The 14,965-nt window shown below is 51.2% G+C and overlaps 1 protein-coding gene across 1 annotated transcript in view; it reads right to left on the reverse strand.

Annotated features, from left to right (window-relative positions):
- Positions 1-1,824, reverse strand: part of TRIM71 (tripartite motif containing 71) — a 55,322-nt gene extending 53,498 nt beyond the window's left edge. The window contains exon 1 of the mRNA XM_054059345.1: positions 949-1,824. Coding sequence (XP_053915320.1) covers positions 949-1,824 — 876 coding nt within the window. The remainder of the gene's footprint in view (positions 1-948) is intronic.
- Positions 1,825-14,965: the final 13,141 nt, after the last annotated feature.

Raw genomic sequence — 14,965 nt, forward strand, 5'->3', positions numbered from 1 at the left:
AACTTTGAAGACAAAGAGCATCATCACATTTCACTGGGCTAAACGCCTTCATGTATCAGTAAGGCAAGCAACCCACAGAAAACTCTTGCACTCAGACGAATTTTTCCCCTGAAGCGGTTTGTCGTGTTGTCCGATTTCACACTGGGAGGAAACTACCTCTAACACCGAAGTTACTGGAAAATTCCAGCAAAATCCCCCGCACTGACCACCAGAGCAGAAAAGGAGGGGGGGAAGAGATGGACACAGCAGAACGCCATTTTCCAGTTTCAGATGAAAATTAGGTTTAAAGCCATCACAACAAGAAACTGAGTCCCAATGAAACGCAAGAAACGTTTTCAAGAAGCCACAGCCTCTTTTTTAATCTGTCAAACACTTGAGATCATCAGACACAGTAACTTGCGAACAAAGCCTTTTAAATTAAGACAAGGTAAAGCAATTTCCCTTTTTATCAGTAAAGTTCTCGGTCGCAACACACAGGCAGCTAAAACGTCAAGCAAGAGACGTAGCTGGTATAGGGAAGGGCGAACATCTTTGCTGACTGATTACCTTAAATAAAAGGGAGCCCTTTCCTCATTCCAGCTGCCTTCCCCCTCAGTTTATTCGTTTTCCCTTTCTTTGACGGGTTACACGCCGCACACGGCACAAAGGAGATTCCACTAAATAATTTAAGCTCGCATTTAGAAACATGAGGGGTTCGAGAGACTCCAGGTTTCTCCCTTTCCCCTCCAACATCATCTCCGCGGGGCGCGTACCGGAGGGCAGCGAGACGACAGCCTCCTCGGGCTGCACGGCCCGGTGCCCCCGCCGGGCACATCGCAAAGGGAATCCTCCCGGCGCCCGGAAAGAGAGGGAAGCCCAGGGATGCCCCCATCCCATCAGACGCTCCCGCCCCCGGCACAGAAGGGCTGGAAAGGGCGCCGAATGGCCCCCGTGCCACCCCCCGCTCACCTCGTCATCGTGGTGCTGGCAGTAGCTGGCGCGGTCTGGGAAGACGGAGAGGATGTTGTAGGGCGAGGCGGAGAAGGGCGGGCTGAGGGCGAGCGGCGCGGCGGGGCCGGCGGCGGGGGCGGCGAAGCGCTCGATGAAGTGGTCCTTGGTGAGGCGAACGCGCTGGTGCGCCCGCACGCAGTTGTCGCACAGGTGCTCCTGGCAGTCGAGGCAGCGGGAGCTGGCGGCGTTGCCCTCGTCGCACGAGCTGCAGCGGGGCTCGCCCTGCCGGCTGTGCGGCCGCCGCAGCAGCAAAGCCGAGCCCCCCCCGCCGCCGCCGCCGCCACCCGAGGAGGACGACGAGGACGTCGAGGAAGGCGCAGCCGAGGCGGCGGCGGCGGGCGAGGAGCCGGCGGCGCGGTGCGGCGGCGGGGGGCGGCCGTGGTGGCGATTGCTGCCGCCTCCTCCGCCGGAGCCCGCGGCGGGACCGGCCCCGGGGGGGCGGCCGTTCTTCTGCTCGTCGGCGGCGGCGGCCACCACGACGACGTCCAACAGGTTGCTGAGAAGGAAGTTGGAGGAGGGCAAGGCGTCCATGCCCGAGGGCTCCGAGATCACCACCTTCTGGTCGCAGATGGGGCAGCGCAGCTTGAGCGCGTCCCCCGCGCCGGGGTGCCGCTGCGCCTCCAGGCACTGGCGGCAGAAGGCGTGCAGGCAGGGCAGGACGTGGAGCCGCCGCGGCGGGACCCCGCAGGACGAGCCGCCGCCGCCCCCGGACGAGCTGGAGGTCTGCGAGGAGGAGGAGGAGGTGGACGAGTTGGAGGAGAGGGGAGCCGGCGAGCCGCACATCTCCTTGCACAGCGGGCAGATCTGGAAGTCGGACTCGGGAAACGAAGCCATTTGCGACGGGAACGACTCTCCGATGAGGGGGGTAAAAAAAAAACCAACAAAACCAAACTCTTTCTCCCCTCCCTTACAAAAAAGAAAAAAAAAGAGGGGGGGGGGGGTGTGGGGACCACAGGAGGCGGGGGGGGCGTTTGGAGCGGCGTGAGGAGAAGGTAGTTCTGCAAGCGGCTTACGAGCAAGCTGGCATCGATCAGTCGTTTTGCCAAGTGGGATCGATCGGCCGGGTTTGCAAATACGGCGTCATCGATCCGGCGGTCTGCAGGGAGCTGGATCCTCGCCTCGTACCTCGCTGCTGCCGCCGCCGGGCTTGGTGCTGCGCACGGGGGGTATTTTTGGTATCAAGGTGTAGCTGTCCCGATCCCTCTCAGCAAATGGCTCCTCTCTTCCCTCACATGTACTTAACCCCCGATCCCCCGTTGCATTAGACAAATTGTATCGATCCCCAGCTCGGTCAATACCTCACACAGTCTTCTCATTTCTCCCGTGGGTCAGCAGTTTGACAACGCGGTTTGGTTACTTGTCTTCTTCCTAAACGGAAAGTGCATGGGCGCCGATCGCCCGGTCCCCACCGCACCCAGCGGGGACCGGACCCCTCTCCGCCGGGCTCGGCTCCGGTTCCCACGGCCGCAGGACGGGGTCGGGCCGGCAGTGCAAGTCCCTCCTGGCCGGGCGCGTGGAGGGGGTGTGTGTGTTTAACTCAAGTTTCGCTCTTTCTTCTTGGGGCGTTGTTTTTTTTCCTCTTTTCCTTTAAACCTGTGCTTGTCGGGGGGGAAGGGGAAATTTCGTTTCAGTTCCCCCCTCCACTTTTGCACTCCAGAGCAGCTCTAGGAGAGAGAGAGGCACTGAAACACAGTGGCCAAGCAGACTTCTCCGGCTCCAGTCCTCCCCCACCGACGCCTGCTCCACCACCGCATGACTGGGGGGTGGGGATGGAGGGCGGCGTTGGTGCCCACCCCACCGGCAGGGACTCACGCTGGCGGGACACAAGAGGAGGAGGAGGAGATGGGAAGGCAAGAAGAAAGGGGCTGCGGGGTCGTTTAAGAAGAGCAGTCCCCTCGCGGAGTCCCACCGCACGCCTTTCCTTGGAAGCGTGGCTCGGCTCGGGGGGCTCGCCCGGCGGGGCCGGTCAGAGCCACGGGCTCGGCGGGGCTCGCACACGCTGCTGCGGCGGCAGCCGGGCAGAGGAGCAGCGGCAGGTCCCCGCCGGCCGCCCTGAATTATTCATGGGGGGTGTATTATATTCGCTCGCACAAATTGGAGCCGCTGTGCAATGCTATCCGAGAGCGCTTACGCTCGCCCCCTCCTCCTCCTCCTCCTCGCTCGCTCGGAGCCCCTGCAGCGCATAGGATCACATTTCCTTTGTCATCTCGCCTCTTCGCGTGGTGTTTTATTGAGAAAACAAAAATAATATAAAACCCGTGGGAGGGGGAAGGGAGGGAAAAAAAAAAAAAGCAGCAAAAATAAAGCCCCAAACGCCCCTCTCTCCCGCGATCTGCCGAGCCGGAGCCCACCGGGGGGTGAATTAGCAGGAATTACTCACTGATGCGGCAGCACCGTCCCGGGCGGCGTGGGATCCGCGCAGAGCCATCGCGCCGGGCGCCTTCCCGCTGCCTGGCGGGGTGCGGAGGGGCAGAGCCGGGCGGGCTCGGCCCTCGGGGCGGGGGGAAAGGGTGAGGGATGGGGGGGGAAGAAGCTCAGGGCGCGGGGCAGCGCATGGCCCGCAGGGCTGGCGGCGGCGCTGGCTCCGGCCCCGCTGCGGCCGCCGGCTCTGGGGCGGCGCGGCGTGCGGGAGCCCTTTTAAAGCTCCGACGGCGCGGGCTTGACTTCCGCCGGGCTGCGGGGGGCGGCCGGGGGCGGGCAGGAAACATTCGCCCTCCCGCCTGCCTGGGCTGCCCCCCCATCCGCCCGCAGTCAGCGCCGCCGCTCCCACACGCGCTGCACCGGGCACCCCGCTCTTAGTAACCCCCCCTCCCAGACCCCCCCAATAACTATCCCCCTCCCAGTAACCCTCCTCTCCTAGTAACCCCCCTCTTCGAGTCACACCTCTCCCAGTCACCCCTCGTCAGTAACCCTCCCTCCCAGTCATCCCTCTCCCAGTCACTCCCCTCTCCTAGTCACCCCCTTCCCTCCCCAATCACCCCCTCCCAGTAACCCCCTCTCCCAGTCGCCCGCCTCCTCCCAGTCAACCCTCCCTTCCCAGTCTCCCCCAGTCACCCCTCCTTTTCTCAGCCACCCCCCTCCCAAACACCCCCGTTTTCTCAGTCACCCCCCCCCAGTAACCCCCCCTCAGTCACCCCCTCAGTAACCTCCTCAATCACCCCTCCTTCTCCCAGTCATCCCCTCCCTCCCAGTCGCACCCCCTCCCAGTCACCCCCCCCCCTCATTTTGACTGCGATTGCCACCCCCACCCCCCCCTTGTCCCTTTTTCCGTTTGAGATGCGAGTGAGGGGCTTCGGCGCCGTTCTTTGAAAGCATCGGGGGATGCTTCTCATATCATTAATGCAGCTTTAAACATTAAGTCGCTCGATTAATCGTTTTCTTACGCCCAGTCCCGGGCTGAGCTCCGGCTCCTCGCCGCGCCGCTGCGGTCGCTGCCGGCTCTGCCGCGCCCGGCAGGGCGAGCCCGAGCCTGGCTCCGAAGCCAGGGACACGCGTTTCCTCGCCTTTAAACTGCAAAATTAGTGGCGAAGCCGTTTGGCAGCTCGGCGAGACCCAACTTAAATAGTAGCGCAACGATGTTTGAATGAAGCGCCTCGCAATCTGCGGCTGCTAAAAGGAAAGTTTTGGAGCGGCTGAGCGGCCACCTCCTTGTTCCAGTGGAGGAAGGACAAGGGGCATTCTACCCCGGACAAGGAAACTGGGGATGCTGAAAAGTTTTAAATATGAAACTCACTTAAAACTGGAAAGAAAAAAAAAAAAAATTAGGAAAAGTAATACAAATTCGAAAAGATACAGACAGGATGGTGAATAAAAGCGTCTGTAACTAAGCAAAATAAACTCAAAACAAATTAGTATGAAGTAATGATAATAGTTTTGTTAAAAAAAAACAACCCCCGAAAAGGAAAAGAGGCTACTCAGCTATATTGAATTACATTCCTCCTCTGTTCAGGCCCTTGGACAGCAAATAATAGCACTATTTAGGCCCTAGACACACAAGTAACATTAACTTAAATTGTCTACTTAACAATAAAAGTGTCTTTCGTCTTTTGCTGACAGGCACTGCACACAGGGACAAGTCATGCCTGTGAGGATCTCACCAAAAGCCCTTCAGAAGACCGAAAAACTCATGAGCACCGTCACCCTTACGCGAGACCAAGCAATAGGAATTGCTGATGAAGTCCACGTGTTGACTAACACAAATTATTTTGTAAACCAGAATGAATATTTATCATGCCCCTCAGTAGTATATTCAGCTGGGAACCTGCCTTACATATCAGTAAAGGATTTGGCTCAGGGACTGTGTTCTTTATGTTGCGTATGCATTAGTTCACATTTGAGCATGCAGGTGAAACCAGCTTTGACTAGAAGAGGTTAAAAAATCATCGAGCCTTGCCTCAGCTCTTTTTGTTTGCATTGTGGTTGCCAACAGAGGGTTATGATGCTTGTGGAGCTTGTCTCTTTCCAGATGAAGCCAGTTAATTGTGAAGAATGGCAACTCCTCGAATAACAAACGCGTGGTTGATCTGTTCGGGTTTCCCAGATAATGCTTTCCGCTAGCTCCCTCAGTAGAAGCCATCATTTTTTGCATTCAGAAATATTTTAATTGGGCAGAAATTCCCAGATGTGTGTCTCCAGGCATATCTGACACCCGTGCCTTCCTTGGTGACAGCTGGTTGCTTTCCAGCTAACCGGCTGAAGAGGGGAATTCTGCACGTCCACGCTTCAAATGGCTCTAACGGATTCACGAGGCTACCTGTACAGTATGGAAGGTCCTTTTCACTGACAGGATCCACTGTATTTGTGCCAAAGCTCCCAAACCTCGTTTACAGCTTAGACCCCCCCTAAGCTTGTAAAAGCTTATAAGCAATTCACTGTCCCTGAACAGTGGGGTCCTTATTCCCCAGCTGCCATCCTCATGTCTGAGCACCTCTGTCTTTCTAAATCTAAGTCCTTCTTTTCTTCTCCTTCCACCACCACTGAAGGAATGCAGCGTTTTGGGGTTTCCTCTGATTATGGATGGCTTTCTGTTTTTGTTATGAGGAATGCTGAAATAAAGCTATGGGGAATATGCCGATATCACAGTCTGAAACATCAGCTGCCGAAGCACTTGTGTCCTCAGCTATGCAGCAGACAGCACTGAGCATCTTTCTGCTTAGTACATTGACTTGATGGGTTTTGATCCAATTAACTTGTTCTGCTACAAAAACTCCTCAGCTCTCCTCAGACAGAGCAAGGCCTTGATATATTTAATTTGTTTTCTATGCCGACAAATGTGTGTAAATAACAGCGTGCAGGCGATAGGTGAGGTACAAGAGGTTTCTCGTTCCTCTGTAGACAGCAGGATGAGAACTTATATTTATATTTTTTCCCTGGGAAGCTAGTGCTTTGCATTTACCCTTTTTGTTTCTTAAAAACAAAAGAACAATAGCTATCCTGGTTAGCGGGGCTATTGTCCCTCTGTGCCAAATAAATGAAATCTCACTGCTTACGTGAGCGTCTGAGGCATTTCTCTGCATTCTGCTCATTCTCCTTTGTGTCGCTCTGCTGAGGTTTCTTGCATTTATTCCCTTCTCTCCAGCATTTTCCACACCCATTTCTCTCATCTTTCTTTTGTCCTCCAGTCATATGCTGTTGCTGGTCTGAATTTGGATCAGTGTGGTTCGCACTAAAGGCATCATTTAAACTGTGTTGAAGTCATAACTGTGTCAAGATCACATCAGAATTGTGTTAAAATATTAACTGATAAAACATTCTAACAATGCTAAAATCTGAGCATGGCTGGCTGGGTCTTCAGAGACACATAACAAGCATCAAAATAGCTCTGAAGATACGGGCCAACTTCTACCTAGTTGGAAAATCTGTATTTGGCAACATTTTGCCTGTCCTTGACTAACTGCCCAGCCACTGCAGCTAAACTATGCATTAAAAATACATCTTTTTTTTCCTTTTTCCCTTTTATTTCAGTGGGAAGTAGGACACGGGGGCGGAAGACTGCACCTGAGTCATTCTCTAGCATCTGCTTCCAATGTTGGGATATGCTTTCCACTGTCCATACTTGAAAGCTTCGTTTGCTTGAAGGAAAGCATCTGCTTTCCGCCAGCAGCACGACAGGACAAATAGAACGGTGTTCCTGCCAAAAGCAATACAGCTGGAAAAGCCAAGGGTCTTGAGGTTAAAAGCTTTGTTAAATAGAACCAGGTACAGTAATTGTGGGTTTGAGGATATTTTACTGTAATTTTAGAGGCAAACATTCACATAAGGAGCTCTCCCTTATACCACCTGCGTGAAATGGTCCAGCAGCCAGAAAACATTCACCCTGCTGCATTGAGCGCTAAGGCAGCGTGCAAGCTCAAGGCTTGGTAGGGCTTGTAGCTGAGTAGCTGCTGCAAGTCCCTGAATGTGCACAGGTAATAATAAACAGATAGAACTGGACTTCTGGTTTGCACCTAAGGACCAGGAAACATTTCCATCTCCTATAATGCTGTACCAAAGAGGTCTGCAGATGTAAAAAGCCAGGACAGTGCTTCATTGCTTTAAGTTCTGTGTGGTATTTTCTAGGGATTATAAAGCACTAAAACTCTCCTTGTGCTGGTGCACTTGAGAATCCTTTTCCTTCTTTATCTGTTAAGGAAGAGGCAAGAGACACAGCATTGCACCCTGCTCGGATCTTTGCCCCCCCCCCCCATGCTCAAGAATTCAACTAGTAAATCAATGTATGAAGGAAACATGTCCAACAGGTCTATCCACAGGGGAGGGCTTCAGCAAGACCTTGATGCTGGCGTAGTCTTCAGGGATATCGCATTTGTCAAACAGTTGGAGATAAATGAAAGAGGAAAGTTTTGCTGTTGTTTTTTAGCTCACTGGTAGCAACTTGTTAATTACACTCAGAGGAATATCCCTTTTTTTTCAGCTTTCACCACGACTCCACTTCATGGACAACTGTGCCACTTAAGTCCAGCCACTTTAGTGCTGATTTGTGCTTTTTTTTTTCCCCTTCCTCATTTTTCCTCTTGTGAGAGCAAACTTCTAAATTTGCCTCAGATTCCAAATTTGCCATGCCTGCTCTTGCATACTGACTCTCGCTCAACTGTATATCTGTCATTGGATCCATTAGTAAGTACAGTAGTAAGTTCAGCTTTCCACATGTGTTGCTGAGCTTCCTGCATGGTATGCTGCATCTTGAGCAGGGTGGAGAGTTGGGGAGCAAAGCAGTAGCAAGTGTTGTCCCCGTGGTATAAATCATTCAGAACTGGCTTGCTCAGCATATTAATTAAAGCTCTTGGCACCTCCTCCTCCACCCGTCTATCTCCCCTACACCAGGGTTACTTTGAGTTTAAAGATGTGCTTGTTAGGATGTGATGGATCCAGAGGGGAACAGACAGGTTCCCCTATACTCGTGTGCAAGTCAAATCTATAGATCTTGTTGGTGCGCATCTTTGCCTCTCTGCACCCTTCAAGGGGTGGCTTTGGGAAACAAGGATCTTGTACTCGAACAGCTGGCATTGCTTTTAACCCCAGAGACACTACCAAGTTTAGGGATTGATCCTCTACTATCTGTTCCCTGAGAGAAATAAAACCCTGCTATCTTGCCTTACAACACTGTTCTCTGCAGGCAGCTAATGCAAAAGTGTCATTTTTGGATGTGCTAAAGAAGGATATTTTCCCTTCTATTGACAGAATTTCTCAGAGCACCTTTAGGTTGAAGCTTCACTCCAGCTCTCTTACTCCTTTGTATGCATCTGAGAAGAAACTAAATGACTTTTTTTCCCCCCTCTGTGCTCCTGATTCATTCCTTCATCCTCTGAGAAATTCTAGCAGGAAATCATCCGATTCTAACTACATAGTGGGATTTAGCATCATAAGGACTTTTAGCACCTATACCTCCCGATGCCTGCATCTCTAAAACCAGTTTCCTCTTCCAGACGTCTCAAGTCTCTCTCTGTTCACCATATGTTCAATCAGGTCTCTCATTAGACTAAGTACCTGTGTTGGCTTTAATCTCTAATGATGACAGCACAACTATTGCCCCCCAGGATGGGATGGGCTCAAGGCCAGAAGACGCAAATGTCTGTTCTCTAACCCTGATTCTGCTCTAACCCTGTCCCAGGTTTCAAACATGATGACTACCGTTAAGAATGGTCTAAATCCAGCCTTTGGTTCACAAGAAATTACTTCAGTGATTGGATGTAGGACTTTAAAAACCACACACATCCAAACTGATGTTGGAGGAGTAGTAAAGGTTTTCAAACTCACCTTCAATGAAATGTTCCATCTAATCACTTTTCCCTTCAGAAAAAATTTAGCAGAATAGCCATGTCTTGTGAACATGCTCTGCAGGTCAAGAAACGCAGGCTCTGAGCAGCTGGAGGTAGAAAGCAGGTGTCAACGTTATGGGGTAATTATTGCAAATGTTTTGTTATTGGTCTCCCATTTCCTGACGCTGCTGCTGTCCCATACCTCACTTAGCATTTATCCTCTCCGTACAGTTACCATGGCTGTAACTCAAAAGTCTGCCCTACTTTCATTCTTGTTCACATCCACAAGATCCTTTTAGTCAGCTGGGGGAGTGCTTTTAACTGCAAGAGGTGGTATATGCTAATGCTTAAGGGAGAGTAGCTTGTCAGCTGCTAACGCTTCCCCACAGCTGTGTAAACTCTGGGCGGGGGCAGCTGTTCCCCTCCAGATCTGGCTGCAGGAGCTGGGAAGCCCAGCACCCTCAGCTATTCATTACCAGCCCCCAGTTCAGCCACTAAACCGGGACATGCCAATGTCCCCTGACACGCTGCAGCACCACAACGCACTGACCTTGTGCAGTGAAGGGTGAGGCATGTGTGTAGCCTTTCCAGAGGGACGCTAGCACCTTCCATCTCTTTGCCTGACTGCAAAGAGGTATCATCTACATCTCAAGGCTGTCTGTGTCCAAGTGCTGCCCATCCCTTTCTGCTTCCTTGTCATTCCTTGTGGGACCTGGACAGGTGGCTTCTCTCTCAGGACCATGAATTGTAATTCCCTGAGCAGTGGCGAGTTGTGACCCTGAGAGAGCCGCACACATCCTCAGAAGATTTTGTGTCACATGTGAATGTGTGTAGCACTAATCCTTACCCGTGTTCAAGTGCTGCTCTCTCCTGCAGCTGCTCTTGCCAAGGAAGGTCAGTTCCAGAGGTATAAATTGAATGCTGAGAGAGAAAAGTGGAGGTATTTCTGCATTGTCCTTAGTAGGAAACAGTCTTTGAGCTAACTTGAACCTGAAATATTTAGGGGTTTATATGTTGAAGCCAGCACTGGTCAGGGAGAGTATATGCAAAGGGAGTACGCTTCTTTATGGGAGTGCATGAACGAGCCAGCAGCCATGCAGGGTGATAATCAAAGTTTCTGGTTCATTTGAGTATATATTGAGGTTGTAATTTCATTTCCTGCAGGGAAAGCTGGAAGATGGACTCAGGGAAAGCTTTTGCTACCTTGTATGCTGCAGTTCCTCCAGACTTAGGTTACAGAACGAAACAGTCTCATGCTCATGGCATTTGCCAGAGGTTGGAGTTTCCCATCCCAGCTTTTCTGCAAAGTCCCTGGGAGTGTGAAGTGCCCCATGAGGGGACATTTCCCCCTCTCGCTGCTCCACAAGGGAACCAAGGATGGAGAAGCTCTTGCCTGAGCAGCTTTCGCTGGCAGTGGGAGCAAGTGGTTTATTCCTCTTCTCTGTGGGACTCGTGACATCCTCATGGTCCTTTGTAAAAGTGGACTTAGGAAAGCAGCCCATCACTCACAGCACAGCCCAAAGCTCCTCTTACGTGCCGCTGGAAAAACAGGCAGCCAAAACCCTTTGGGTGAGAGACTCCTCCCAGAAACTGTGCCCCAAGGAGCTGCGTGTTTTCTGGAGGCTATTAAATGTCCCTTTGCAACGTGCCTCCTCTCTGTGTGCAAAGGGCCCTGTGCTTGCTGGTGTAAATCCTTCCCAGTATACCTCTGCCACAGGAGCTATAAATAGACTGGGGGACAACACAAAGGGAAGCTTTCTTAAAATGGAGGATACCACGAGTACTGTTTGCAAGAGCGGGAACTTTAAAGGGAAGGCAGGGATTTAGGAAAATTTTAGAGCTGTTGAGGTGGTTGATGCTGTAGGTATCAGAGAGGGGAACGCTGTCACTCAAAGGATCTCTTCCCTTTTTTTGCTTTGCTATAGCAGGGTGTTGTCTTTCGTTACAAATAAAACCCATGTACATTTACGATGATAGATGGCTGCTGGAAAGAGAAGTTTGTATAACTTCTGTTTGCTAGCCGCAGAGTAGTGGAGTTGCGTTGAGGCTGACAGCCCCTTTTGTGAACCACTGCCTGGCAGTACAGATGCTCATTTGTTTAAATAAAAGCAGCCAAGGGGCTTGTGTGGTCTCTGCAGTGCAGACCCTACTCTTCCTCAGTGTTTCACAGCTACTGGCCTTTGGATGCTACTGCAAGCTGGAGAAGTAAAAATAAGGAAGGAGGGAGTGAGCCTCAGGAAGCCAAATCAAATGGCGGTAGCAGCATCTCAGGAAGCTCGCCCAAGGTGGTGGGGTGCAGGGCAGGTGAAGAAGATCAGAAGCATAGGAAATCAGGGAAACAGATGTGGCTGTGCCAGGCTTCAGGGAGGGAGCTCCCAAGATGCGGGGCCGGCATTCCCATGCATTCCCATCTGGCAGTGAAGGAAATTATGTAAAGTAGAGGGGCCAGGGGCCCCCTTTCTTTTTTTTTCTTCCAATTCTTTTCTCCCCTCATTTCCCATGATGCAATTAAACAGCCATTGCTGACATCATCATGCATGCATGCTGAATGCAGCCATTGTGTCTTGGCTGCGGTGCTATACTATATATAGATTAGTTGCCAATCTCTGCTATGTATCAGCAGGGAAGACACCCGAGAAATTAAGTGAGCAGTTGTACTGTAGGAGTCCTGGCTTTTGTCTTGTGGCCTCAAGACATGGTGGAGTAGACAGTGGAACTAGAAATAATCAAAGATAAGCGGTTTGGAGGCTGGGCCAGGAAACTTTTGGAGGATTGATTTGCAGCAGTGGTAGAAAAACACCTTTCTGGGTTGTGATGCATAAAGTAGAAAGACTATTTGACCCACACATGTTGCTAGCTTCTTTTATGTAAAAGCAAATGGTTAGTCAGTCATAGCCACTCTCCAGAGTCTATGCTGGGCAGCATTAAATAGCTGTAGATCCTGCTTTCTTGACCTTAGGTAATTGGAAGAAAACCATCCACCTAGGATTTGCAGTTTTGTCCTTATGGGCACTTGAGGGGACAGGGTCAGCGGTCTCCCCTCTGTGGGTGGTAAATGCACCCCTGCAGTCTGCTGTGCAGAGACCAAGCAGGGCAGCCAGAGCTGCTGGCACGAGAGGCTGAACGTTCAGGGAAGACCACTGCTATATCTGCGGCCAACACATACCAAGGAATCTCTTCCACACTGAGCCTGTTCAAGTGATCTTGCCAGCACGAGATTAGGGAAATTTGGTCATGTGCATTTCTAATAGCAAGATTTCCTTTTGCAGTGAGACAGCTCCATTTAGCTGCTTCTCCCTCCCTCTCACCCAGCCCTTTGGCAGGAGGTGACAGGATGTGGCTGAGCCAATCCAACAGCTCAACACTTCTGAAAGGGGCAAGTCCTTCTTCTTCCCTCTAGCTCCTGTTCTTTGCTGCTCGTCTCTAGACACTCCAGGCAGCTGACAGCAGGGGCTGATGAGTGCTCAAGCAGAGGAGGTGGGAAGGTCGGGGTCCTTGGAGGTAAAGGAAGCCTCCTTGTTCAGCAGTGAGCTGCTAGATTGAGTTAGACAATACACAATTTGAGGGTGTAAATTGACCCTGCAAGGAAAGCTTTGATGTTAAGATTTTTTTTTCTTTCTTGTTGACTTCACTCCAGGCCAAATTCCAACTAAACCATGGCCACTAGCAGCTTTCTCAATCATTTCATGGAGTCCCAAGGTGATGAGACCGAGTGTTGCTGCAGCCCCAGGCACTTGCCTTCCTGCCCTTGTGCTCCATTCCTAAGATGTATTTAGGTCTTCTCTCAGGAGATGATATTTGTTGTTGTTTTGGCTTCTGCTAGGCAGTTAAGAATAAGCCATGTAAAAGTGTTTATTTCTTGTAGTCCTGAGAAGAGTGGCTGTTGCATAGGGAGCAGGCAGAGAAAATGTTACCAAGGCAGCTTTTAATTTCCAGGGATGGAGGTTTCCCAGCTTCTCTGTGCCACTGCTTCTGTGTCTGACTCACCTCTCACAATAAAGAAGGCTTTTCCTTACGTCCAGGTAGGACATCCCTTCCTGGAACTTATGACTGCTGCCTCTCATCCTTCTAGCCTTCTCAGGCTAAATAAACCCAGTTCCTCCATCTTTACTTCACATATGCTCCAGTCCTCTAACCTTCTTAGTCACCCTCTGTTGCACTTGCTTCTGTATATTCATCTTTCTTGCACTGGGAATCCCAGACTGGACACAGTACCCCAGATGCAGTCTCGCTTGTGCCGAAAACGAGGGGAGGATCATTTCCCTTGACCTGCTGGTTATGCAGTCGCTGATCCAACCCACTCTGGGGTTAGCCCTCATCACTGTGAGAGCTCATATTCAGCCTGTTGCTCACTGAGACCCTTGGGTCCTTTTCTGTAAAGCTGCATATAACTCCCACTGTTGCAGGGATTTTTTTTCCAGGTGAGGTGCAGGACTTTGTATTTGTCCTTGGTGAACTTCCTGAGGTCCTTGTTGACCCATTTCTCTAGCTTGTCCAGGTTCATCTGAACAGTAGCCCTGCTCTCCAGGGTGGTGACTTCCTCCTCCTTTGACCCTGTCTGTGAACTTGCTGAGGGTCTCCTGTTATGTCCTGTTGTGCAGGTCATGCGTGATATTGGTGTAAATCCATTCTGGCCCCAGTATTGACTCCAAAATTCATAATTGGCTGCCTGATGGACTCTGAATCCATGTCCACTCCCTCTGGACCCTAAGCATCCAGACAGCTTTTCACCCACCTTCTAGTCTATCCATGCAGCCCATACCATCTCAGTATGGCTACAAGGATGTTATGGGAGACTGTGGTGAAAGCCTTGCTAAAGCCAACAAAAGTGACATCCACTATCTTCCTTGTCCCTGCAGAGCGGGCCTCTTACTCCATCACAAGTGCAGGCAAGCTGCTCAGGCACACTTTACCCTTGGAGAACCCATGCTGGCTGTTCCCAGTCACTTTCCTGTCCTTCATGATGTGGACACAGAGTCCCTTAGGACTTGCTTTGTAATTTTCTAAGGCACTGGGTTGAGTCTGACCATCTGGTCCTTCCCCAGATTTTTCTTTCTGCTTTTTTTTTTTTTTGAAGGCAAGTGTCTTTCTCCAGTCATCAGGGACTGATTGCTATGACCTTCCAGAGATGAGAGAGAATGGTCTCACAGGGATGTTGGCCACCACCGGCGGGGCCCCCAGTTGCAACCCCTCTGGTCCCATAGACTCATGTATGTGGAGCTTCTCTCTCTGGTCCCTAGCCTGACCCTCCTGTAGCATGGAGAGCACCTCTCTAGTCCAGTCTGTGGAACTGGGCTGAGACCTTTCTAGTAAAAATTAGGCAAAGAAGGCACTGAATTAGGCATTTCCAATTAGTGTCAGCTAAATAGGAAGCTGTGTGCAGGAGCACATCACGGCTTGGTGGGGTTGATGCCTGCCCCATACGTAAGTCAGGAAATTAGATGTCATTTAAGTACAGAGCAGCTTATTAGAGTTCTTACCTGACCAGATGAACTCTGCCTTTCTCTCAGGTGGCAGTTAAAGCTGTTGATGCTGTGGAGTAAAACCATCTTAGTTTATATAGACAGTGGAGATTCCTACTGCAAGTCAGCATGGCACCAGGTCTACCCACAGCACCCAGCCCTGCCTTGCTGTGTGGACCTGATGGTGGGGACAGCAGAGCGGGCCCCAGCGTAACTCTGAGCTATTCAGCATATTTCTAAGTATGGATTTGGGATAGA

The sequence above is a fragment of the Cuculus canorus genome, chromosome 2 (genome assembly GCF_017976375.1).
Source record: "Cuculus canorus isolate bCucCan1 chromosome 2, bCucCan1.pri, whole genome shotgun sequence".
Taxonomy (NCBI): Eukaryota; Metazoa; Chordata; class Aves; order Cuculiformes; family Cuculidae; genus Cuculus; species Cuculus canorus.